Raw genomic sequence first — 26,351 nt, 5'->3', positions numbered from 1 at the left:
TGTGTGTGTGTGTGTGTGTGTGTGTGTGTGTGTGTGTGTGTGTGTGTATATATGTGTGTGTGTGTGTGTGTGTGTGTGTGTGTAATTTATCTTTTTTTTCTGTTTACTCATTTTCGACTAGAGGGGTTGCTCCAATAATTGAAAGGAAAATAGTTTCACATATTCTTTTTCACTCAGAAACGTTTTTGAAAATAAATGGTTAGTACTTTAATCCCAAATATTTAAGAACATTTCACCTATATCGGTCGTCTGTTTCAGTATTTCACCCAACCACTGTACCTCGTCCCACGTTTTATTTATTTTTTCTGTATAAAATTAGAGAAAGGAAGTTGGTATATATTTATTAAAATTAAGAAGCTAGCATATATGATACGATTGTCAAGAGAGCATTTTTATTATCCAACAAAGGAACATGTGGATTAAACATTTTTTTAATTTTTAATTGTTGATATAACTGAAAGAGATAAATGTTAACAGTTATATTTTACAGGTGCATTAACGATTTTTAAAGTTGATTCTAAAATATTCACTTATTATATTTGTTTACTATATAATTATATTCATTTTCTGTTGAATGAAAAAAACATCATCTTTAAATCTTAAATAAATTCCAGTATTTTCATTGGGTTCTCTAATAATGTACACTATGCTTATATGCTTACCAGCAATATGGAATTCTGAGCAATGCAAACATTGCTCGAGCAATTTGGTTCTGCCCAGGAAATTTATACGAATAGAAAAAAATAATTGTTAAACTTATAATAATATACTGTAAAATATTTTACTAATAATTTCTTATAATTTTATTATAATACAGAACAAATGATAAAATATCAGTATAATATTTCTTATTCATTATTTATATTATTCTATGTTGTATCTATTTTTTTCCATATCATATTGATAAAAATAATAGCTATGTCAACACAAACAGACAACAATATATGAATAATAATTTATATTTACGATTAAGCAGTCGAGTTTTCGTGCGTTTCAAGACACATTGTAAGTGGTAATTATTTATTTATATTCGAGGTTCAATTTGGCCGAGCAATGTGTACATTGTCCAATATTCCATATTACCCATAACATATTTAGATATATAGCATACATGCACAAAAGTTTATTGTACATTTATATAAAATTGAATAATAAACTATTAGTTTATTTATGTATATAATGTTTTTTATTTTGGTCAATTTTGATCATACGAGTATATGATGTTATATAAACTAACAATCAAAAGAAGCGTAAATGTAAGGTAATTTTAATTTAGTATGGATATTATTATATTTTTATATTTTTTACTATATTTTTAAGACTTTACCATTTAAAAAAAGCGTGAGTCACAAAGAGTTGCGTGAAATAAAGAAATGGGTGACCAATATAAGTGAATTGTTTTTAATTTAAAATTAACGTACATTTGGTTTCAAAAATGATTCTGAGCAAAAAAAGTCCACTCCATCAGAATTACTGACTCTACGTTACAATATAGTTTGAATACCAATAGAAGTATTAGTAAAAATTACATTTTTCAACCAACAAACATTATACATTATTAATTCAACAAACAAAAACTAATAAACAATTAGCCGTTATAGTTCTTATTTTAATAGATATTATAAGTAGAACGCGCCTATCCAGTTTTTGCTTCAAATTCCTGCAGTGTTTTATTTTTTTAGACCACAAAATAATGAATATTGATTAAACAAAAATCGGATGAATATCTAATTTCGTCAAATTTTAGTACTCTGACGTTACTAAAAAATATTTACGAATTATTTTTTTTATTTACTTCAAATAATAACTCGTAAAATATCTTGTATTTAGTAATCAAATAAAATAATTTAAATAAAATTAAAATATATCCTTAAAAATACAAAAATTAAAATAAATAAAAATAATAACAATATATAGAAGAGGTATGGCATATCAAAAAACACCCCGATAATTTTAGCGGATTACGTTAAAATGTAAAAATTAAATTTTATATGTATTATACAATAATAAAAAGATGAAAATCGTTTGCCTAATATTAAATTCAAGCCAAAATGAACTGAAAATTATATTTTTAAACCCATTTTCAATCAATCATTAAAACATTATTTGGTGTTAGAAATGAAATCGAATAATGGTTACTTCGACAAATTGTACATAATATAGATCAAAAAATAATAATCAGTTTATAATTTACATTTCAAATAATAAATCAAAATACTCAAGTTTTAAATAAAATAAAATTTTAACTCACTTGATATTCATAAGTCACAGTACAGTTAACTCGATTAAATGGCTGAGAAATAATTCGTCTAACATTATTTCAAACCTTTATTTAATTAGAACGATATCTAATATAAATTCAAGTTAAGTTTAGGTAATTACTAACAATTTTTATCATTTGGTACCTATAAGTACAGATAATTATTTAAAACATGTCGCATAATTATTTCATAGTGCTTGTAGCTAACAACTGCAAAAAATTTTTCACAATTGATTATAAATAAGGGATAAACATAACAATTGAATAAATATAAAATAATCACTTCATTCTTTTAACTATCTCAAATTAAAATGGTTCAGCATTCGAACGGTAAGAAAATAGATAAAACAATAAAATTAATAACTGACTTAATATGGTCCATAAAAATATTTTAAAAATTCCATTACATATTTTAATTTTTTTTTTAATCTTATATGAGATATAGTTATAACTTATTTTTTTGGATTATAGTTTGAATCTATTTTAATTTAATATTTTAAAGAGTGTTTTTACTTCTTTACTTATTATATTACATGAGTATCGTTGTTAAGTGCATATGAGAGTATATAAAATGTACATTATACATATATACTTATATATTAATATTATATATTATATAATAGGATTAATTTTGGTAAAGTGATTTGTCAATTCGTGTATAAGGAAGAAAGTTTGAATTTGTATTTATATCCGACGTTTAAAACTTCATGCATTATCGGTAAGCCTACTGGATTGATTATATTGTTTGATAAAATTTGTAATTTACTTTTTTTAAATCTATTAATTTTTTGAATCAAAGAATCTATACGGTGACAACTAAATAAATTATAAATACATTTTGAATAGCTTTCTTTTTTTTTTATCTACTTTTCAAATAGAAAAAGATTTATTCCTAGCAAGATCTTAAAAACATCAATAATTAGTAGTAGGGCTGGAATTTTAATGCTATAATAAATAACAAAAAATACTATAGGAAAAAATGTAAAAATGCTTTAAAAATCATAAAAAATGCATTCTAAAAATGCATAAAAAATGTATTTATTATAGTTAAAAATGATATTACAAAAATCATGATATTAAACATATTTAATTATACTTATTTAATATAATAATAACAAAATAGGTTCTTATTTGTTTAATATTTACATTTTATTTAACTTAATTTAAATTTCATTTATTTTATAACTTGCTGTTACGATTGCCGTTGGACTCTTGTAAATAAAAAAATGTCTTTCGACTAGGTGTATTAATTTTGTTGTATATTTAATAAAATAAGTAAATGCTCGAATTTATTAGTTTATCAGTTTAGTAAATTACACACTAAACGTGCAAGTTTTGAACGAACAAAGGACGAAATGCATAATCAAATACCTTAATATCTAAGAATGTATAGATAAATTCTGAAAAATGAACTAATAGACAGCAAAAAATGCTCCAAATGCATGTAAAATTAAATTTGTTAAATGCAAAAAAATTTTAAATAAAAACTACATTAAATTAATCAGTATCACTTGAAACACTTTTTTTTTCTTATGGTCCTATGTTTCGGGACATCAGAAAATGATACATATGCATCAAAATCCAAGTTCTAATTAGTTCAATTATGTTCTAATAAGTTCAATGTATTACTAATCATGTACCTAAATGGGTCCAATGCATGAACACAATCAGTTATTAGAACTCAACATTTTAATTATCTGTTGCTTAAGAATGTGTTTAAAACTAATTAACTTCAATAAACATGTTAATTGAAAATTTTCCACATTTAATTACAAAATATTAATATGAGTGAAAATTCTTATATAATTATACTAGAACGAATTCACGCAGTATAAATTAATTAGTTACTTGTGTAAAGAATTAAAATATATGATAAATTCAAAAAATATTCACTACATGTATTTTAAATACAAAATATTTAAAATATTTAAAATAATCTTAAAATAAAACAATACAATGATAATAACGATAAATTTCTTGGTCAAGGAATGTAACACTAATGAATTTAACGTGTATGTTCGTGCGCATATGCATGTGGCAGTGCACTTTTTTCATGAATATCAGGTCAAATAAAATAATTTTATATTAATTTTAAATAATTGTAAGCATAATTTTGAAATTTTGTAAATCCCCAGGGAACTCGGAAGACATATAACTCTTCCGAGCATTACATGACATCAATAGCGCCGAATAAAATTGAAACTGCTAATTAAAATAATTAGATTTACCCACCCCTACCCCTTCAATTTATTTCCCATTCAAATACCAAATTTTTTTTTAAATATCTTTAATAATTAAAGATGTTTTATAATATTTATTATTATATATACTATTTTAAATAGAAAATACATGTATATAAAAAATATTAAAAAAATGTATTAAATTTTTAGTTGATCATTGATCATTTTCAATTTTTTTTTAACATTCCGATTTTCTAGACGGTTCAATTGAACTATCAAGAGTACGTGTTCGGCGCCACTACACGACATTGACAAAATGTACGGGAAAATGAACATCTATAAGAATAAGTTGTGTAAATCGAAAATCATATTTTCGTTATTTAATTTTTACATCAGTCCATTTGTTGTTTCAATCATTTTTTTCTTAAGAAGTACATCCATATTTTCACTATAATTACAATAAAAATGTAAAAAAATGTATTTATTTTAATTGCGATTTTTAATAGATTTGGACATGATCAATAACAAACTAATGAAATTACTTCTACTAACTCATGAATAAATATATGATTGATAAATTAACTTAGACATACTGTACTGAAAACCACACATCATTGTTAATCATTAAAAATTAAACATGTTTATTCTATACTCATTTTTAAGCCATTTTGCAGATAGCACTGGTGCTATCCCGCGTCTGTTCTTTAGAAACTTCTCTTCCGTTATAAGCCCCAAAACATTTAATTTTTTTTTTCTATTTCGCAATTATATAAACATTTAAGCCATTATAATAAAATGTCAATAAGCATGAGATAATATTGAGAACAATTTCTAAAAATTGCATTTTTAGTCAAACTGAAATTTTTGGACTTTTTACAATTAAACATTCAGTAATCATTTTTTAAAATATAATTTTTTTCAAGCATCGTGTATGATCGAATTAATTTAGAATTTAAATCATTATTGATCTTTAATAATATAATTTTATATGAAAAAAAAATATAATACATTTTCTACAATAAACCAGTTAGGAAGACCCAATCTACGAAAGTCCATGTACCAATTACTAAACGTACTTTTAACTCTAAATTTTAATTCTTTATTACATTAAAAAATATTTTAGTAACATATGTATATGTATTTGAGTAAAAATTAAATGTCTTAATTTATATGTATATTTCTAATTTGGTGCCTATTTAGAAGTAACCAATGAACCGACGGGCAGAATAACCCAACAGGGATATAAAGCAGTGGCGTATATAGGTTTTCATTTAGGAGTGGGCCAATCATGTATTTGATTTTTGGGGGGGGGAAGGAGGAAGCACACTATTACGACAAATATTATTATAAATCTATAAGACTTTTTGACTGTCACCAACAGAGAAATAAGAAACTCAATTTTTTTAATGATTCATAATTTTGAAAAAATATAAAAACTACATTGTAATAAACAATTTTTTTAATAGTCACCCAATATTTACCACATATTTTTATAAGAAAATAAACATATTTTACAAATATAAAATTTTAAATTATCGCATAAGCAACATTCTTAGTGTCACGACAAATTTTCGAAATAAACTCCAGTTTTAAGATACATACAAGTCAAAAATAACAATTTTTAACAATGGTGTTATTCATTTTGTAGGGGGGGGGGGCGAAGCCTCTTCCCATAAATATGGCTCTAAATAAAGTGTTCTAAACTTTTGTTTGTAATTAGAAAATATTTTTTTATTTTATTGAATTCGTATTGTTGAGTGAAGTGACTTTTTTGCAACTTATATTGAGTTTGGATTTTGAGGATTTTGCGGAGATAATTTTTTTTAATATACTATGGAAAGCAGATACCTATATGCACATATTAATTTTTCAACCTCAATTTATTGTAACTTGAAGTTTTACTTTATTTTTTTACAGAAAATTATAGTTATCTTCAATTTGGGTTTAATGATCAAATGTGGTTTTTGTATTTATATAATATATAATAATTATAAATTTTATAACTCTGACAAAATAATTATGCCTAAATTAATTAAATAACTTATTAATATAACGGTGATTACTAACTATTCTTACTAACTGTTCTTTTAAATTCTCTATTTTTCTTACTTAACTTTACGCAATATGTATTATTTATTAGTGGTTACTTTGTTTTGTTCACTATTTCACTGTTTCTGTCTGTACTGTGTACCTGTTTGCATGCCCCAGTTCACAACTAACAAAGTGTATTGGTCCATCAGGTTTTTGCTTCTCCGGTTGTGATTTTAGTGAATATTTCATCTTATCAGTTAGTTATTTGGTCTATAATGTTCAAACACGGTCCTAACTTCAGCCACGACGCGGTACGTTTTATTACCTAATTCGACATCTTAATTTGTCTCAGCTGTACATTACATTGCCTATAGCTTAACCCGTACCAGTATTTGTGTCAGGTTGCATTTTTAAAATTACAAGGCACAACATTTGTCGGTCATGACCTCTCCTAGTACGCAGAATACCAAATCCGAGACCTCTCATCATTCTGGTATTATTACAAGATCATCATCAGCTGTTACCTCAAATTATGATTTAATACTAATACTCACGTCTTTTAAAGATTTTTCTGACTTCTAAGAATGCACTTTCTGACTCTTTTAATGAACTCAACACATTTATTTGTTGATGCACATTAACTTTATTTATTTACTTATATTCATAGACATTTTTTAAAAGTGGATACATATAAATATAAAAAAGTAATAAAAAATATTTATATTATAATAAAATGAATAACAAATAAATAAATGATCTTAAATATAAGAGTTTTAACATAAATATATATCTTTACAATGTTTAACACACAATAAATGATTTAAATAACTCACGATATCCGGGATGATAATAATCTTGATAGAATGATGATATCAATTCGTGTGGCATGATATAATAATAATAATTAGCGGTATACCACGAACGGCGGCACACACGTTGACAGCAATACAAACGGTGGTACACTAACGGTGGTGAACGGGTAGGTTAGGGTTAGGTTAGGGTAGGTAAACGGCTAACTTGAACGTGTGTTGGCCAAGCAGTCTAGCAGTACGGATTTCTCTGTACTCAGAACTCTGAACCTTCAAACTTCTAGTATACCGGTTGGAGTATGTATATTGAACTGTCTGAAATGTCGTCTTGTATTGACATATGAGGTTGATGTTCATATGCAAAATCTTGATTTCCCTTCTTTCTTAAATGATTTATTGTCCTGTTTTTAATTGTTCTTTTCGAAATACGCTATCTGTCGGTTAAAGTTATAGTATCCTATGTGTTGGTAGTGTGTAACGACTTTTGATCAATTATGTGTTGTACATCCCATAATGTCGGTGTAAACCTCTATCAGTAAGACCTGGGTATAATCATCACACTCTCAGATTTTTCAATTTCAATGTTTGAAGAACGAGTTAAAGAAATCAGTAGTACAGATTGATAACCTCAAAATAGTTAATTTTAAACTACTGTTAGATGTTGACGCTTTGAAGAAAAAAGTTTTAGTTCTTAAATCCAGTAACTCGCCAGATTCTTTGTCTTCTCACGCACCTTCACTAGTTTCACAGATCCTCCGGGAAACATTTGATCGTGCTAAAAGTGAGTATAATATTTTAGTCTACGGAGTTTCTGACTCATCTTCTTCTTCAGTACCTCAGCGTATATCTGATGATACTATAGTTCTCATTGGGCTATTATCAACATCTTGAAACGTCTTAACACTTTTCATACTGGTATAGTTAATCCTATCAAGGTCTCTGCAATAATAAACAAGATTCGTCCATTTTGCTTTACACCTTCAACAAGGCCAAACTTTCTGGTATCATCTTTCCTGTTTGTTTCCGTTTTGTTCATGATAAAAAATTACTCCAGCGTCAACTCCTTAAGTCTTGTCACAATGAATTAGAACAAAGAAGTAAAAACGGGAAAAAGAATCTACTCATTAAGTTTTTGATGGAATCCCTACAGTTATCTCAAGTCAATCTATAAACGGTATCTCTCACCGTCGTCATCTCATCCATCAACCTTAACTTCCTCTATGGGATGTATCGCTTCTCGATATACCTTTCCTATCAAATAAAATAATAACTAATAAATTATTTCCTATTTCTTCTTTCTACGTGTCTTCATATTTTCATGCATTCTATAATTCTAATTTCTATATTTGTAAAAATTCCATGGTAATTTTTAATATATTTTTTCTAATGAGTTTAACTTGTTCGTTAATAAACATAGAGGAAACGTTTTACTTCTCATAACTTATGTTTTGTTAATGTTAACTCTTTATCTAATAACAAATCTCCAAATAGCAATTTGTATAAAGCTGATAATTCTTTTAAAAGTCATGTTAACAATTTAATTTATAATTTTAATATTTTTTAGAAAAACGTTCGCTTAGATCAAAACTCAACTTGGTCAGGGCTACATTTCCGGTGTTTGACAATTATGATGTAATAAGTCTCTCCGAAACTTGGCTGACTCCAGATATTCTCAACTCAGAATTAGAGTTAACCAACTCCTATGTGTTTAGACTTGACAGAAACAGCGCTACTAGTAACTTTTCACGAGTTAGTAGGGTACTGATGGCAATTAGATCAAAACTTAATCCCTTATCCATTACAATTAACATATCTAATGTGGAGCAAATCTTTGTTATGGAAACTATCTTCCCAAGAAAATTCATCTTTGGTGCAGTGTATTTTCCTCCTAACAGTCATTTTCAGTCATTTGAATCCCATGTTTCTATAGTTGAAAACGTTATTTCAATTAAATCTCCTTATTCCTTTATTCTGTATGGTGTCTTTAACTTTCCCAACACTAATTGGGCTTCAGATAACCTTGGGTTTATTGCAAGAGGAAATTGAAACTAGAATTGAAACTTGAATTGAAAATTGAAACTTCTCTTACATATTTTTACATTCTTTTTCTTTGCAATACTATCGCAAACTTTGGTGGTCTTCTTGTTTATGCTAATTCTAATGAAATCACTGTCTGTAATTCTTATCTGTATCATCCTCTTTTATCCGTTTGGTATCCTTTCTCCATGATTTCAAAAGTCTCTAATTATGTTTTTTATCGTGATTTCAAGAATACTAACTATCTTGACAATCAAAATATTTTTCTGTCATTCAATTTGAATAACAATTTTTTTCAGTATAATGCTGATGACAGTGTCACTGTGTTTAATGATGTCATACTCATTATTGATCTTTTTGTTCCTCTTAAAAGCCTCTAAAAAGCTAAAAAATTTAATTTCTAAAAAGAAAATTGCTCATCTTGCATTTAAATAAATATCTCTTTCAGTAATTATAGCGAATTGTCTGAGTTAAGAGCTAAGTGCAAGCTCCTTTTTAAGATTTACTGCAAAGCTCATATCAACACTACTCAGACCCAGCTCTCTCAGTCTCCTCGTAATTTTTGGAAATATGTTCCTGATCTAAAAAATCATATCTCAATCCCTTCCGTCCGAAATCTCCAAACGGTCCTAATGGAATCTCAGCTTACTTACTTTATCAATGTCGTTCCTCCTTATTATACTCTTTATATCTTCTTTTTAGAAAATGTTTGGATGACGGTTTTTTCCTTCAGTGTGGAAAATTTTCTCCATCACTTCTGTGCTTAAGCCATCTAATTTGTCTCTAGTAACTAATTATTTTTCTATTTCTATTTCACCTCACATTGCCAAAATATTTGAATCTATCAGCTATGATAATTTGAGACCCAAATTAAATTATATTCTAATTTCTTAACAACATGGTTTTTGTACATGAAGAATTTTTACTACAATCAGTGTTTCTTTCACTTCCTTTATTCATGATAGCCTCAGCAAAGGATCTCAGGTTGACGTCATCCTCACCAATTTTAATAAAGCTTTCGCACTGTTTCACATAACCTTCTTACTAATGAACTTCATCCTATTTGTACTGGTGACCTCTTCTGTCTCTGTTCCGTTCATACCTATCTAATCGTACACAATTTAAAAAGCTAAATTCTACTTCCTCCAACTTAGTTGATGTCACTTCGGGAGTACCTTAGGGTGGATATCTGAGTCCACTTTTGCTTTGCTTTTATATTAATTCTAATATCAATTACCTCAAAAAGCTCATCTCCTTCTCTAGGGTGATGACATAAAAATATTCTATGAAATTGAAACCCATTCTAACTGTCTAATTTTATTAGATGAATATATTCAATTTAATGTATGGAATTCCAACTTAGGTATTTATCTTAATATTAATAAGTGTAGTGTTATCTTTTTCTCTAGATCTAGAAACCCTTTACTCTTTCCCTACGTTCTTAATAACTCTCAGTTACAACGGGTCTCTATTATTAAAGATCTTGGTATTTATTTTTTATCCGCTTTCTCTTTAAGCTATCACATCAATATTATAACGAGTTGTGCTCTTAAGGTTTTAAGTTTTATTAAACGTAAAACTAAGCTCTTTTCATCCCCTAATTGTCTACGTTCATTGTATTTTGCTTTTATTCATTCCTTACTAGAGTAGATCGTGGAGACTTGATTGGAAAAATTTTTTGGTGAGTATGCTATGATCAATATTGTTAAAGACTTTAGAAAAGTCCGTATACATACGTCCATTTGATAGTTTAATTAAAAAGTAATTAAAATAAAATGTTGAAAAACCAAGAGATTAGATTATACTTCTCACTTATCATTTTGTCTTGCCTTTAAATTTAATATTATTTTTATTATCATTACACCTCATTAAACTCAAAACCGCTTATATTTTAATTTTTTTTTTTTTGTAGGACCACATAAATTGTTTTCGTACATTAGATTTCCGGGGTCGATGTGAACTCGGAATACGATTTTTCGTTATACGTTAGGCCCGGAAATGTCAAGTAATAAAACAAGTCGATTGTAAATTCATACCGATAATATTTGCCGATAAAATATAATAACCATGTTAAATTTTAATCCAAATGTAATAAATAACATATTTATCATGGTCCATTCATGGTCAATTAGATATCAGTAGGGCAAGGCATGTTTTCCATCGCTAATAGAATCATGGTCGTAAGTTTCAATTATCTCCATAATACTCATAATTTGTTATCGATGTTTTTAAAAACGCTTTGCACTTGTGGTACGCTGCAAATTTATTTCACGTGACGCTAAAGTACGAACAACTCTTATATTTAAGGTGGATAGATAACTTTGTAGTCATCATAAATTCATCTTCATGTGGGGCACAACAAATGGGACAAGTAAAACGATATAACCAACATGATGAACGTAACATAATGATATCCAGACCAAAATTAATTTAAAAATATAACATGTATATGGGTGGAACGAATCAGATGGATAGAAATAAAGCTTGCTATTATATAGGAATTCGAAAAAAAAATGGTATTGATTTCTTGGATGATTGATGTTGCTCTTTAGAGCAATCGAATTTTATATAAAAAATCTAGCAATAAAAAAAATATCAGCTTATTTTTCGAAGAAAACTTATAAATGTTAATTTACAAAAATATTAAATCATGCCTAACGTGACTCGGTATTGCTAAGATTTGTGAATACTCATAGAACTTGAATTTGGCTTTAATTTCGAGTAATGAGTGAGGTTATTTTGCAAATGGTGCAATCAATCGGAATAGTCACTCGTGTCTACGCTTGTGATCATTTAGCAAGTAGTGTGGGACCGGCTTAACGCTGATATGAATTGTGATATTTACGATAATTTATTTTTATTGGCTACAATAAGTAACTTGTGAAACATTTTGTAATAAATTTATAAACTTAAGGTCTTATTATTGCAAATTTTTAACTACAAAAATTATACAGATTTTAGTAATTTTTTAGAGATCTATCCACGTTTTAACATTATATTATAAATATTTGAAAAAAAAGTTTTATTTACAGATATTCGGTAATATTCGACACAAGTAAGAAAAATTCTATGGGAAAAGTTGTATTTCATTTTTAATATTTTTTTGTCAATAATTTGATAATTCACGGAAAGATAGCCAAAAAAAAAAAACCATGTCAAATATCTAAAAATAGCATAATAAGGTTAAATTATTTGAAAATTCATACAAAATATAGAAAATGGTGAAAGATACAGTTCTCTATCATTATAAACAAAGAAATAATTGATTATATCGAAAACTAATAAAATGTACATTATGCTGTTTTTTGTGATTCTTCGTCAATTTTTTTCAATTATTTATAAAGCTACTGATAAATTCAAAAAATGATCTCGCGAATGCACCTTATAGAATTTAAAACAATCCTCATAATATTCCCGATAAATCAAATATTGTTAAGCAAGTACTCTTTTTATTGATCGAGTTTTATCGTAATTTCGTCATCGATTTTTTTCTTTTTTAAATATCATAAATACATTTTTTAATACTGAGTAACTTCGTTATATATTAAACTTAAATATATTACTAAAAAAAATATAATTTAATAACTATTAATGTTAACCATTAACTCAATGTTAAATTTATTTTCCGTTTGAAATATTTATAATTATGATAGGATGACATGATACTTAGATTGGGTGATGTAAATTTAGTTAAATTTTTATACATTTGAAATCTTTGTACTATTAGTGTAAAAAAAATTTCTGAGTTAAATAAGACGAGTCTATCAGCATTTATGACTAAAATTAGTTTACATTGCTACATATGTATACGTGTCTAATATACGTAATAATTTTGTAATCGAGTTAGTTGTAACAGCTTTTACAAAAAAAAAAAATTGCATATATATAAATAATATATTATTACTAGAATTCGAGACTTATAGTAGTTAAAAACACAATAATAAGAACTAAAATATGCAAACATTTTTTAAAAATATGCAGTTAATTTATTATTAATTATAAGTATAACATAAAAAATATAATAAAAAACATAAAATTGTTAACTTGATTCTTGAAATAGGTACATTTCCAGATTTTTAATTTTATTCATCAATTATATAATAATACGAAAAATTAAAAATTATAATTTCCATTTACATCAAAAAATAAATAATTTTATATTTATGTGTCTTATCTTCGTTTTTACATTGAATAATAACATTTTTCCGTAAGTTTTCAAATGTAAATGCTCATCGATTGCAACACAAGCACAAAAACGTAAAAATAAGTACTTTCCTGCATAATCTATGAAATATACAAAATTATGCACATTCAAATTTTAGATTTAGTATCACGGTATTGAGAAATGAATTTATTTCGCAATCTTCTATATTTTTCAATAAATAACAAAAGTATGCAAATGCTTTAAGTCCCGAACCCTGATTATAACCATTGGATTAAAAATAAATTAATTTAATAATATCAGTTAAATATATTTATATAATACCAATATAAGTGTCCAGTTTATTTTTCAATTATTTTCAATTAATATTGTTGAACAAAAAAATAACATTTTTTTTTTTTTTGAAATATCCGATTTTATTAAATTTTAATATTCTAAAATGTATAAGATTTTTAATTAAACAGACTTGAGAAAAATTTTGTATTCAATTTTCAAGTACTTATTAAATATTGCGTCCATACGATAAGTTTTTTTTAAAAACCTTTGATTCGAAAATGTTTCCGTCAGTCAATGATAGAAGCAATCTTTCTGCAAAAAATATTGTTGAAAGAAAAAAAACGTCAAAATAAAAAACCAATTGTGATAAAACCAAAACATTTCTTGTTTTCTTCAGAATATAAAAAAAAATAGGGACTTTGATAATTAACGCTATACTGTTATAAAAAATTATGTAAATTTATTTTTAATTATCTAAAAAAGTAAATCAAACGAGTATATCATATAACACTATGAACCTTACATCAGATAATTAAACAAAGATAATACCAATGTAATAATCTTAATCAGTATTTTGATAACACAGGACTGAACTCTGAGTTTGTTTTTAATCTAAATATTCAATACATTCATACAAATACTAAAGAATATTTCCATACGTGTATTATAATTTAAAATATTTAAAACTTTTGCCGAATTTAAATAAATTTAAATATTATATATGTGCTGGGATAGTAATTATATGTATTAATGTTTTATAATTGCTATAAATAATTTGATTTTATCAAATAACATACAACTATACCGCCGATCGTACAACATACAAATCTTAACACTCCCAACTACGCATTTTCTTATTTTTTCATATATTTTTATATTTAATTAGTATACATTAGGTAGGCACAAGGTAAGTAATTCATTATAATATAATTTATATTTATTAAATTATTTTGATATAATATATGTATACATTTTTATATAAATATTGATATTAATTAATAAAAAAATAAAAAATAGATTAATATATTCTATTAGACTATAATTATGGATGAACAATTAATAACTCATGACTTGAAAATTGATTTCCTTGATAATCCTTGATAATCCTTGATATCCTATGATAATTATCTGATATATTAAAATGATAAATAGTCATTTGTATATTTTTTATTACATTTCACTTAAATATAGCAGTTGTCAGTAAGAATGATTCCGCTTTGGTATTTAAAGAAAATTTTCACATTTCTTTCAACATACCGATTCATTAAAGAATGAATCAGAAATTACAAAATCAATTACATTCCAATTATCATCTAGTAGAATAATTTGTTAATTTTTCTCAGTTTATTTAAAGTTTGACAAGTATTTATAATGTATAGATGTATTACCTAACATTGTGCTTACACAGGCATAAATCATATAAACAAAAAAAATTCAACAAAAATTCCGTATTTAGCTTTAATACTCTACACCTTAAATAGTTTCTCTCTAATAAGACTAATTTTTAAATTAGTTTATATTTTTTTTACCATGAGTTATCATATGAAAAAGAAAATTAGTTTAAATACCATTCATAATGTAACTATTAGCTATTTATATCCATTAACCTTTTTACCTTATTGATTAAAAAACATATAAATAATTATGACATTAGGTAACAATTAAATTTAACTGAAAATCATAAAAAAAAATTTAAGAGTTGATGCGACGTATTTGAATAATTAGAAATTCACTCACATTTAGTGCTCACAATCAATAGTTTTATATTTAAATTGTTTTAGATACAAAATGGATGCTGGTGTTAAAGAAGAAAGACCTCCAAATCCACGAGCTGGTGCTAATATATTTAAAATCCTCACATTTAGGTAAAATAAATAAGTATAACGACACCAATTTATTTGAACTATATTTAAGCTAATATCAATTACTTAACACAGCTGGACTTTAGGCATTTTCAAAACGGGACGGAAAAAGGCTTTAGAAGTAAATGATCTCTATACAGCACTTGATGATTACAAATCATCATTATTAGGAGATGAATTAGAAAAGTAAACAAATTAAAATAATTACATTTATATTATTATAACTTTTTTTCATTATTTATAATTTTTTTGATTAAAGGAAATGGAAATTTGAGGTAACCGAGGCTAAAAATAAAAATCGAGATCCTAGTTTGATAAGAGTTTTGATTAAAATGTTTGGTGCTAAAATATTTTATTATGGATTAATACAAATATTCATTGAAGTCATATTAAGGTAAATAAATTATTTTAATTTATAAAAAAATTACATTTTTTTTATTATAAATTGACTAAGTAGATTTTAACTTACAATTTCAACATATATAAATATATATATATATATATATGTGAGTGTGCAAGTGTGTGTGTTTTTTTTTTTTTGAGCTGGATACAGTTTTTTTTCCAAACCAAGTTCGCGTGAGGTAATGATCGTGCTGATGGTATGGTTGATAATTAAAATTGAATTTAATAAAGATAGTTAAAATTGTAATAATGGTAATAATGATGAAATTATTGTTTCTTAAAAGATTTTTTCCTACCGATTATACTTTGATTCACATAATTAGGCATAATGTATGGAAATATATGCTTAATATATTTCAATATTATTCCGAAAAACTGAGAAAATATAAAGTTTTTCTGGATAAATTATCAAGGAAAAATCTTTATATGATTTCAATTATATTATTTAGTTAATTCATTTGTGAAACGTTACTATTATTTTTGTCAGCATTATCATCAAAGAATTAACCGATAAAAAAATGTATCTTTTATGATAAATATCTAGTTGAAAGTTCATCATTATTTATATGAAAATAATTTCCATACTACATGGATGTGTGTATAATTATATAGAATGTCTCAACCTATACTCATTGGCGGACTTATATCATACTTCAATTCTAATGAATCCAATACAAACAACAAAGGACATGCATATTTTTACGCATCTGGACTATTGTTAACCATATTAATAAACATTTTCCTTTTTCATTTGTCACTAAATGAATTAATATACTGTGGTATGCAAATGAGAGTGGCTTGCTGTTCAGTAATATTTAAAAAAGTATGTTGCTTTATGATATATATATATATAGTTTAATAATTGATCAATACAATTAACATAACAAGCATTTTATAATTCATAAGTAGTAGTTAGTATATGATGCATTACATAACAAACATGTGTTGTATCTATGTTTATCTGTAGATATTCAAAAGTTAAATTTTACAAAATTACTAGTTTGTGATAAAGAAAAAGCTATTTTAAAACTCCTGATTCGAACAAATGTTATTATGTTATTATAAAAATGTATAGGAATATTTATTGTACGAATATAATTACGATTAAAGTTTAGAGGGGCATAAAAATGTTTTAATTAGATTACAACATTTATTGTTGATAGGATTATTAATGTGAACGTATTATAAAAAGTAACTTTTAAGCAAGGGCGTATTTGAAGAGTGACGAAGGGGGCATTCCCCCCCCCCCCATAGCTCGTATTTTTTTTAATGTAATACATTGATTTATTTAAAAAATATAACTGTAAATTATTTTTAAGTTTGTATTTAGGAAAAATTAGTTCCCCCTCCCCCCATTACCTCAATTCAAATACACCCTTGCTTTAAAGACAAATGTGACTTCACAAATGAAAATTGTGATTTAGTTTGTTTAATATATTTTACTGCATGAATACTACAGGAATAGACTTTTAAATAATAAATATTTTTCATTATTCTTAATAATAAAACAACATCTAATTTCATAAATTGATGTAGTGAAATATGTACTTCGTTTGAAGTAAATTTTGACTCAGTCTACTTAATGTACCTAAGTTTTTTTTATTTTTTTCTACCTCTTTTTTTACTTGGTTTTAAATTAGTTATTTAAAAATAGGTGTCAGCAATCTGGGTATCAACATTTTAAGAACATGAAATATCTTAAATCTTTAATAAAGAAATATTTTATATATCATATTTTATTTATCAAAAACAACAGTTTGATAATCATTATAGAAAAAATATTAATCAAAGGTATAATGTATCCCATGTTTAATATTTAAAAATATTTAACTTCATATTTTAAGGCATTATTGCATAAATTGAGAAATAATAACAATACATTATTTACTTAAGTTTTTAGATTCTAAATTTATTTCAAGAAATATATAAGAATAAAAAGAATACTTTACAAACAAAAATTGTGTAGGGCAGGGGTCGGCAACCCACGGCCCGCGGGCCGCATGTAACCCATGAAGCAATTTTTTATGGCCCGCACAAAGGTGGTTAATTTTTGTGTTTTATTTTTGTTTAATAAATTACAGGTCTTAATCCCCCTAGCCCTAAAAATTGTTAAGTGACTAAAAATACAATAATTATTATAATTGTAAAATGCATTTTTAATAACTGAATTAAAAAAAAATATTCTGTGATAAAAATTAAATCAAATTTGTAAGATTTTACAAACTTCTTGTCATGACTTGGAACGATCGCAATTAATATAATATTAATAATATGTAATAATACCTTTATAGGTTGTTCAATGTAATTAATTAATAATTTCTGTTTAGAATACCTACTCCAAAAATGTTTAAGATAAGGCACCTAATTGGTTTTTTGATTAAACTGTTGATTAAAAATGTCAAATTGTCAAACTTCGTAAATTTCCTTGTTGAAATAAATAATTGCACACAGTGGTATCTATAAGTATAATAAGCAAATAATGCTCAGCCCCCCCCCCCACAAATTTCACCAAATTTCCGCTTATGCGCGGGCGCATGTGGCCCTCGAAGCCATTTTTTATGGCTCGCACAAAGGTGGTTAATTTTTTTGTTTTATTTTTGTTCAATAAAATTTTTCATACAATTTTCAATACTATTCAATTCTTTTTTCTTTATAAATAAAATTGTTATTATTATCTAACTGGAGTCGAAGATAATGATGGCTGCATTACTCAGTCATAGGATAAATTTAATGTACTTATATATATATATATATAAATATATTTAAAAATTAAAATTTTAAATATATTTAATCTATGTATTTAATACATATGTATCTAATATATTTAACCTATGGTCATAGTTACTTTGCGTTTGTAGCAATTAGTATTACACCGTGATTACGTCCATACGTGTGACTGTTTACGTTTGCAATAGTTTCATTTTACAAGTAATCCAAACATTATGGCGACTAAAAAAAGAAAAAATTGGTGATGAACATCATTTTTTTAATAATTCTTGGGTTAATTTATACTTTTTTGTCGAAAACAAAGGTAAGCCGTTATGTTTAATTTGTCAAAAAATTAAATTTATTCTTAAAAGCAATTTTTTTATGTAATATTCGTATTTTTTGCACTCATATTTCTATGTAAAATAATTAAATATAATAGCAATACAATTATTAGTATATATCATATGTAATTTTTTTTTTTTAATGTGGCACTTGATAAACATTTGAAAAAAAAATAAGGCTTGCGTGGTTCAAAAAGTTGCCGACCCCTGGTGTAAGGTATATTGTGTTATCAAGACACAGTCCTTCTGATCAATGATGTGGACCTAAACAAGTTTATGGGTACACCACTGAATCATTGTAAAAAAATATATGCACAATATTGTGAACGTTACCAAATGGTTTAAAAATAGATCTGTGTACAAACAGTCTTAGTACAAGTCACGATTAAGGTAGTACAGTGAAACTTCCATACAATGAACTTTTGTATAACAACATTTTCTGTTTAATGAATAATTGTGGAGAACCATGATCATCATTGTGAATCAATATGTAATTCTATTTAACGAGTTCCTCTATACTACAAATTTTATTTGTTCCCCATTAGACTTCCTTATACGGAAGTAATATTAATACATCTTGTTCATGGTCCGTGTACCTGCATACCACGATTTTCATTTAGGGTACACGTATAATTATAAAATTAGGCCTTTCACTGCAACACTGTTTATGATAATATTATATCATTGCGTTATCATCAATATTGTTAACTATTTTAGTAGGTACTTGTATTAAAATAATTTTTGAAGTGTTTTATGGTATTTCAAGTACAACTTTTTATAAGTATTTTAACAACATTTGAATACTTTTATTAAAAAACATACTATTAAATACGTTTTATTAACGATTTTTCATAACTATTTAATTACAAATAAAAATAATTTTGTTACTTCTGTGCACTTCCCTTCCTATAAGTGCATCCATTGAAAGAGTATTTAGTACAGGGGCCTGAATACTAATTAAAAATGAAAGAAAAAATGAGCGATTAAAACTTTAAAAAATCAATGTTATTCAAATGTAATACAACATTTAAATTTTTTTGTTAAAGTCTGTATTGTTATAATTATTTTAGACATATTAAAAAAACAATGATTATTTTCTAATTACAGTCACTTTTTTTTTCTAAAAAAAAAAATTAATATTCTCACTTGTATAAATATAAAAAATAATTTTACCCACTTATTTGTTTATTTAATGATACTAAATTATATAACTAACTTATAACAGTAGATCATCGGCCTAATTTGTAAATCGTAACTCTAATTATGTTACTTAACGTTTATTTATATTCATGTATACCAATGAGGCTAAATTATAAAAGTTATTAAAAAAAAGTAATTGTAATTGTATTCAAATAATTTGGGAGTATTCATATACTTTTTCAAAATTATTTTTTCTAGAATAGTTAAAATGTAATAGCCGAGTTCTATACCTCTTGTATATCTATGTGAATAACTAATTAAACATAATAAAACATAATAATATTATCTAATATTATTATAACAATATTAAACATAATATTTATTACATAGGCATTACGTTTAAGTAATACATCGATTGGTGAAACCAATATTGGTAAAATAGTGAATTTGTTATCAAATGATGTAAATCGATTCGATATAGTGATTGCATATATGCATTTTTTGTGGATCGGTCCCCTAGGAACTATTGTGGCAACATATTTTTTGTGGCAACAAATTGGCGTATCGACATTATTTGGAATTGCGGTACTGATTATGTTTATTCCATTACAAGGTTAAAAAAATATTTTAATTAAATAATTATCTCTTATTTTTATGGATAATATCAATAAATACTCTACTTTCAGGATGGCTGGGAAAGAAAATTTCTGAATTTCGATTAAAAATAGCTCCAAGAACTGATGATAGAGTTAAGCTAATGAATGAGATTATCTCAGGCATTCAAGTGATTAAAATGTATACTTGGGAAAAACCGTTTGCATATTTAGTGCAACAATCTAGAAAGTATGTAGGTTAGCACCAACAATTGATGTTAAATAATTATTAATTCTTAAACAAAATGTATAACCATTTAGATTAGAAATTGATCAAATTAAAAGTGCCACGCATATCAAAGCTACTATTCAATCTTTCATAATATTTCATACTAGAATTGCAATTTTCTCAAGTATTTTATCCTATGTATTATTAGGAAACTATATTACATCACAAAAAGTAAGCCCTCAGCGGATACAAGAACTTAAGATTATTTTCTATGGGTATAAATAATATTTATTTTTCCTTATTTATAGGTTTTTATTTTAGTTGCATACTACAATATACTATTGACAACAATGACAGTATTTTTTCCTCAAGCTATTGTATTAGTAGCTGAAGTAATAGTGTCTATTAATCGTATTCAGGTATATTAATATTATTATTAATAAAAAATCGTTAAATAAATTAATTAACTAAAATAATTGCTTATAGTTCTAAAAATACCAATTAATTTTTTATTTTAAGGAGTTTTTTATTAAACAATGAAAAACAACCCGAAACATTATCAATAAAAACAGGAAACACGGATAATATAAACAGCTCAGAAACTCTAGAATTAGATTTTATAGATAACACTGATGATAAGAACCAAATCGATCAATTGGATAATTTTAGTATAGACATAACAAATGCTTCTGCCAAATGGATTCATAGTCAACCAGATAACACTTTAAATAATATTAATTTAACTGTTAAACCGGGTCAGTTGGTTGCTATAATCGGAGCCGTAGGAGCTGGAAAAGTATACACAAATTTCATAACAAAACTTTTAACTTTTAATTAAATAGTAAATTTATATTTCAGAGTTCATTAATACAAGCAATTTTACGAGAATTGGAACTTTCAGAAGGAAAAATATCAGTATGCGGTGAAGTGTCTTACGCATCTCAAGAACCATGGTTATTTAATGGATCTGTTCAACAAAATATTATATTTGATTCACCAATGAATGCGGAACGCTACGAACAAGTACGAACTGCAAAATTAAAAATCTTTAATATTTGTTGCCAGAGTAATGGTTTGAATTTACATAATAAATACGTATTAGGTTATACACGTATGTGCTTTAAAAACGGATCTCAAACTATTTCCATATGGTGACAAAACAATAGTGGGAGAAAGAGGTGTCTCTCTTAGCGGAGGACAAAGAGCGAGAATAAATTTAGCAAGGTAAATTAACAATAAAATTTTTAAAAATAATTTACGTGATTAAAATATTCAATTTCAGAGCTATATATAAACAGGCGGACATTTATTTGCTGGACGACCCACTATCAGCTGTAGACACACACGTAGGAAATCATTTGTTTCAGAAATGTATTAAAGGTAAAGGATGAAATATATCGTAATTTACAAATTTTCAACAAATGTATAATCTCTATTTATAGATTACCTCAAAGAAAAAACTTGTGTTCTAATTACTCATCAAAAGCAATACTTGTCAAACGTAGATCGTATTGTTTTAATGGACAATGTATGTATCAATTCTTATAATAATAACTGACACTATTCAAATATACACTGTATTTAACTTATTTGTTTTAATCAGGCAAGCATAGTATCAGATGGAAATTATCATGAACTTCAGTCCGCAGACATCAATCAATTACTTGTATCATCAGAGGTAGCATCAATTGAATCTGATAATGGATTTTGCATTGTCAAAGACAAGAATAAAAATAGCTCAGATAATCCTACCATTTTATTTCGACAAGATTCAATTCAAAGCGTTTCTTCATCCGTTAATGAGAGCAAAATTAAAGAAACTCAAATAGAACCCATCGAAGAGGCTGAAATTTGTTCAACTGGGAACGTTTCAAAGAGTGTTTATTTTTCATATATTTTTGCGGGTGAAAATATATGTCAATTAATGATTACAGTTTTTGCTACTCTTTTCACATATATTATCTGCAGTGGAGGAGATTATTGGATAAGTTTTTGGTATTTAATATAATATTTGCCGTTGAAAAAGTTTTAATAATTTGCATGAAAATATTTTAAAATAGGGTCAATCAAGAAGAGCGTCCATTCAATAAAATAAAAAGTATTTCTACTAACAGTTCAATAATAAATGGAGAATCAACTGTTATATTACCGTCGTGGTCGATTTCTCGAGAAACGTGTGTCACAGTTTATGTGACCCTAAACTTTGCAATGATACTAATTTGTTTTATTAGAAATATTTCAATCGTATCGGTTTTTATGGGAATTTCTAAAAATTTACACAACACAATGTTCAACGCAATAACTAGAGCCAAAATGCAATTCTTCCATTCCAACTCATCGGGTAAAATGCAATAATACTACCTCGTTTGCGATTTATGTATTATCTATTATTTTTTTATCAGGCCGAATACTTAACCGCTTCACTAAAGATATGGGAGCTATTGATGAAATATTACCTCTTCCTATTTTGTTTTGTATACATGTAATAATATAATAATGATATAGCATTGGCATACTGTTTGTAAACGCATATGCTAAACCAAATAATTTCTTGTAATTTTCAATTTAGACTTCAATGACGATAATTGGAACGATATTTATTATTGGAATAGTAAACTTTTACCTTTTGATTCCCACGTTCATCGCAGGATTTATCTGTTACAAAACGATAGTTTTTTATCTACCTCCCTGTCGTTCTATTAAACGTTTAGAAGGAGTTAGTAAGTAATATTATTGTGAATACATGGATTGTTTATTTACTAATTGGACTTTTTAAATTTTATACCACACATTGAAATTTTGTTTTAAATAAATATAGCACGGAGTTTTGTCTTTGCACATTTAAATGCATCTTTCCAAGGCCTAACAACAATTAGAGCATTTAAAGCTGAAGATATTTTATCCAAAGAATTTGATAGCCATCAAGTATGTATAATTCATTATTTTATAAATAAATATAATTTCTATACATTTTTAATAATGTCTAGGATTTACATTCTTCGGCTTTGCATTTATTTATTTTTTCAAATGCAGCGTTTGGCTTTATATTGGATATAATTTGTTTCACTTACATAAGTGTTTTAGTACTTGGAATTTTAACTCTCTACAACGGTAAAATTAAAAATAAATATAAGATTGTTCGATTTTTTTAATTCTTCGCATTTCATTTCAGAAACATATGGTGGGAATTTTGGGCTCATTATTACTCAAACAATGAATATAACCGGTTTATTGCAATGGGGAGTCAAACAATTTGGAGATTTAGAAAATCAAATGACCTCAGTCGAAAGAATTCTTGAGTACACTAATGCTCCGAAAGAAGCTGCACTTGAATCATCCCCAGGTATTAAAATAAATATATTTTCCATGAATTTATAAAAAAAAATTAAATAATTTATATTGTTTAATGCAAACTGATAAAATGAAAAATGTGTACCATAAGATGTTACCATCTATATGTAGTGAATAAACCTTTTATTTTTAAGAAAAAAAAACCACCAAAAGAATGGCCAGACAAAGGACTTGTTGTATTTCAAAATGTTTATTTACGTTATAATGAAGATTCTCCATATGTTTTGAAAAATATCAGTATGAAAATTCAACCTATGGAAAAGGTAACTCTGAATAAATATTTTCATATACCTAATGATTGTTATAACAGTTACGGTTTGCACATTTAGGTTGGAGTCGTTGGTAGAACCGGTGCTGGAAAGTCATCTCTGATTGAAGCATTATTTAGATTAGCTATTAATGAGGGTAATATCATCATCGATGGCATCGAGATACATGAATTGGGACTGCATGATCTTAGGTCGAAACTTTCAATTATTCCCCAAAATCCAGTATTATTTTCAGGGACAATTCGAACGAACCTAGATCCTTTCAATAAATACCCTGACCATGTTCTTTGGAATGCTTTAGATGAAGTAATATTATATTAGTTTAATTTATTTGATAAGTAAGTTTTTTGTATTTTCTATAAAATTATAAGTATTATATTTTAGGTAGAACTTAAAAAAACTATAGAAAGTTTGAACGATGGGTTAGACTCAAAAATGTTTGAAGGTGGTTCTAATTTCAGTGTTGGCCAAAGACAACTAGTGTGCTTGGCTAGGGCTATAATTCAAAACAATAAATTTCTTATGTTAGATGAAGCTACTGCTAATATTGATTCACAGTAATGACTAAATACGATTTTTATTGGTTATTATACATATTGTATATATTATACTTACTGGAACAATATATGTATTGTATTATTTATCTAGTACCGATGAATTAATTCAGAATACTATTAGAAATAAATTCAGAGCATGTACCATTCTAACAATCGCACATCGTTTGAATACTGTCATGGATTCCGATAAAATTCTTGTCATGGACGCAGGAGCAATGGTCGAATTCGACCATCCACATAATTTGTTGAAAAATAAAGACGGATTTTTGTTCAAAATGGTTGAACAAACTGGACAAGCTACCGCTAACATGTTACACAGAATAGCTAATGAGGTAAAAAAGAATTACACTTGTATATCCTGTATAACCTAAAATAAATATATTTTGAATATAGAGCTATAAAAAAGTATACAATACGGCAGCATTTTCAACGGAAATAACTAGCAATAGTGTAAATGAGATCAAGAAAAATTCATAATTTTTAATTTAATAAATTTGTTTAAGTAGTATTATCTTTAATGCTAATACAATAGTTTTTATTTATTTTTAATCTAATCATTAGACTATAATAAAAATGTAATTTTTTCTAATCTCCAATCAATATGTAATATTTAATATTTTTTTTATTTTTTTGTAAACAATAAGCACATTTTTTAGTTATATATATATTATATTAATATATTATGAGTAAATACGATTATTATTACTATTTTAGTGCAGAAAGAATGAATTTTACATTTAAGACTTATGTATTGCACTGTGCCGCGTGTTCCTCAACAACGTATTATCAATCAAATTATCGACCTGATCAATAAACACATATATTAATACTATTTTACAATCAATATTAATAATATTTATGGTGAATTCTAAATAAAGCATTATGTAACTATGAGTATCAGTAAATAATAGCACCAAACTTCGAAAATTATACTAAAAATCTAAAATACTTTAAATATGCAAAAAATATTAAAATACAATTTCATTTTTGGAGTCCTTAGTGCATAAAACAAATGTATATCTTACTTTGATATTTTTATCTGTATCCTGTAACAATTAACAAATGCTATAAAATCTAAACCCTTAATAATATTCAAAAATGGAGGGCATCAAAAATTTTCGCCCTAATACTTTATTGGCAGTT

At 26.1% G+C, this 26,351-nt stretch overlaps 2 protein-coding genes across 2 annotated transcripts in view; one reads left to right on the top strand and one right to left on the bottom strand.

Annotated features, from left to right (window-relative positions):
• Positions 1-2,431, bottom strand: part of LOC112680854 (acetyl-coenzyme A transporter 1-like) — a 10,976-nt gene extending 8,545 nt beyond the window's left edge. The window contains exon 1 of the mRNA XM_025551074.1: positions 2,252-2,431. The gene's annotated coding sequence lies outside the window, so the exon portion shown is untranslated. The remainder of the gene's footprint in view (positions 1-2,251) is intronic.
• A 453-nt stretch (positions 2,432-2,884) lies between these two features.
• LOC112680855 (probable multidrug resistance-associated protein lethal(2)03659) lies at positions 2,885-25,796 on the top strand. Its single transcript, XM_025551075.1, has 26 exons — positions 2,885-2,978; positions 15,537-15,620; positions 15,693-15,803; positions 15,877-16,011; positions 16,632-16,842; positions 20,600-20,822; positions 20,896-21,052; positions 21,124-21,262; positions 21,340-21,449; positions 21,551-21,827; positions 21,890-22,054; positions 22,134-22,255; positions 22,314-22,411; positions 22,474-22,559; positions 22,635-23,026; positions 23,092-23,372; positions 23,434-23,513; positions 23,601-23,751; positions 23,850-23,956; positions 24,019-24,142; positions 24,204-24,374; positions 24,518-24,645; positions 24,712-24,957; positions 25,036-25,208; positions 25,300-25,540; positions 25,602-25,796. The coding sequence occupies exons 1-26, from the start codon at positions 2,968-2,970 to the stop codon at positions 25,683-25,685; spliced, it is 4,107 nt and encodes a 1,368-aa protein (XP_025406860.1). The 5' UTR covers positions 2,885-2,967; the 3' UTR covers positions 25,686-25,796.
• Positions 25,797-26,351: the final 555 nt, after the last annotated feature.

The sequence above is a fragment of the Sipha flava genome, unplaced genomic scaffold, assembly GCF_003268045.1.
Source record: "Sipha flava isolate LNK unplaced genomic scaffold, YSA_version1 181_pilon_pilon, whole genome shotgun sequence".
Taxonomy (NCBI): Eukaryota; Metazoa; Arthropoda; class Insecta; order Hemiptera; family Aphididae; genus Sipha; species Sipha flava.
This window is presented reverse-complemented; position numbering and strand designations above follow the sequence as displayed.

Coding starts and splice junctions, on each gene's coding strand:
- LOC112680855 (XM_025551075.1), top strand. Junction 16,012..16,631: donor TTCATTGAAGTCATATTAAG/GTAAATAAATTA, acceptor ATAATTATATAG/AATGTCTCAACCTATACTCA. Junction 23,373..23,433: donor CTTCCATTCCAACTCATCGG/GTAAAATGCAAT, acceptor TTTTTTTATCAG/GCCGAATACTTAACCGCTTC.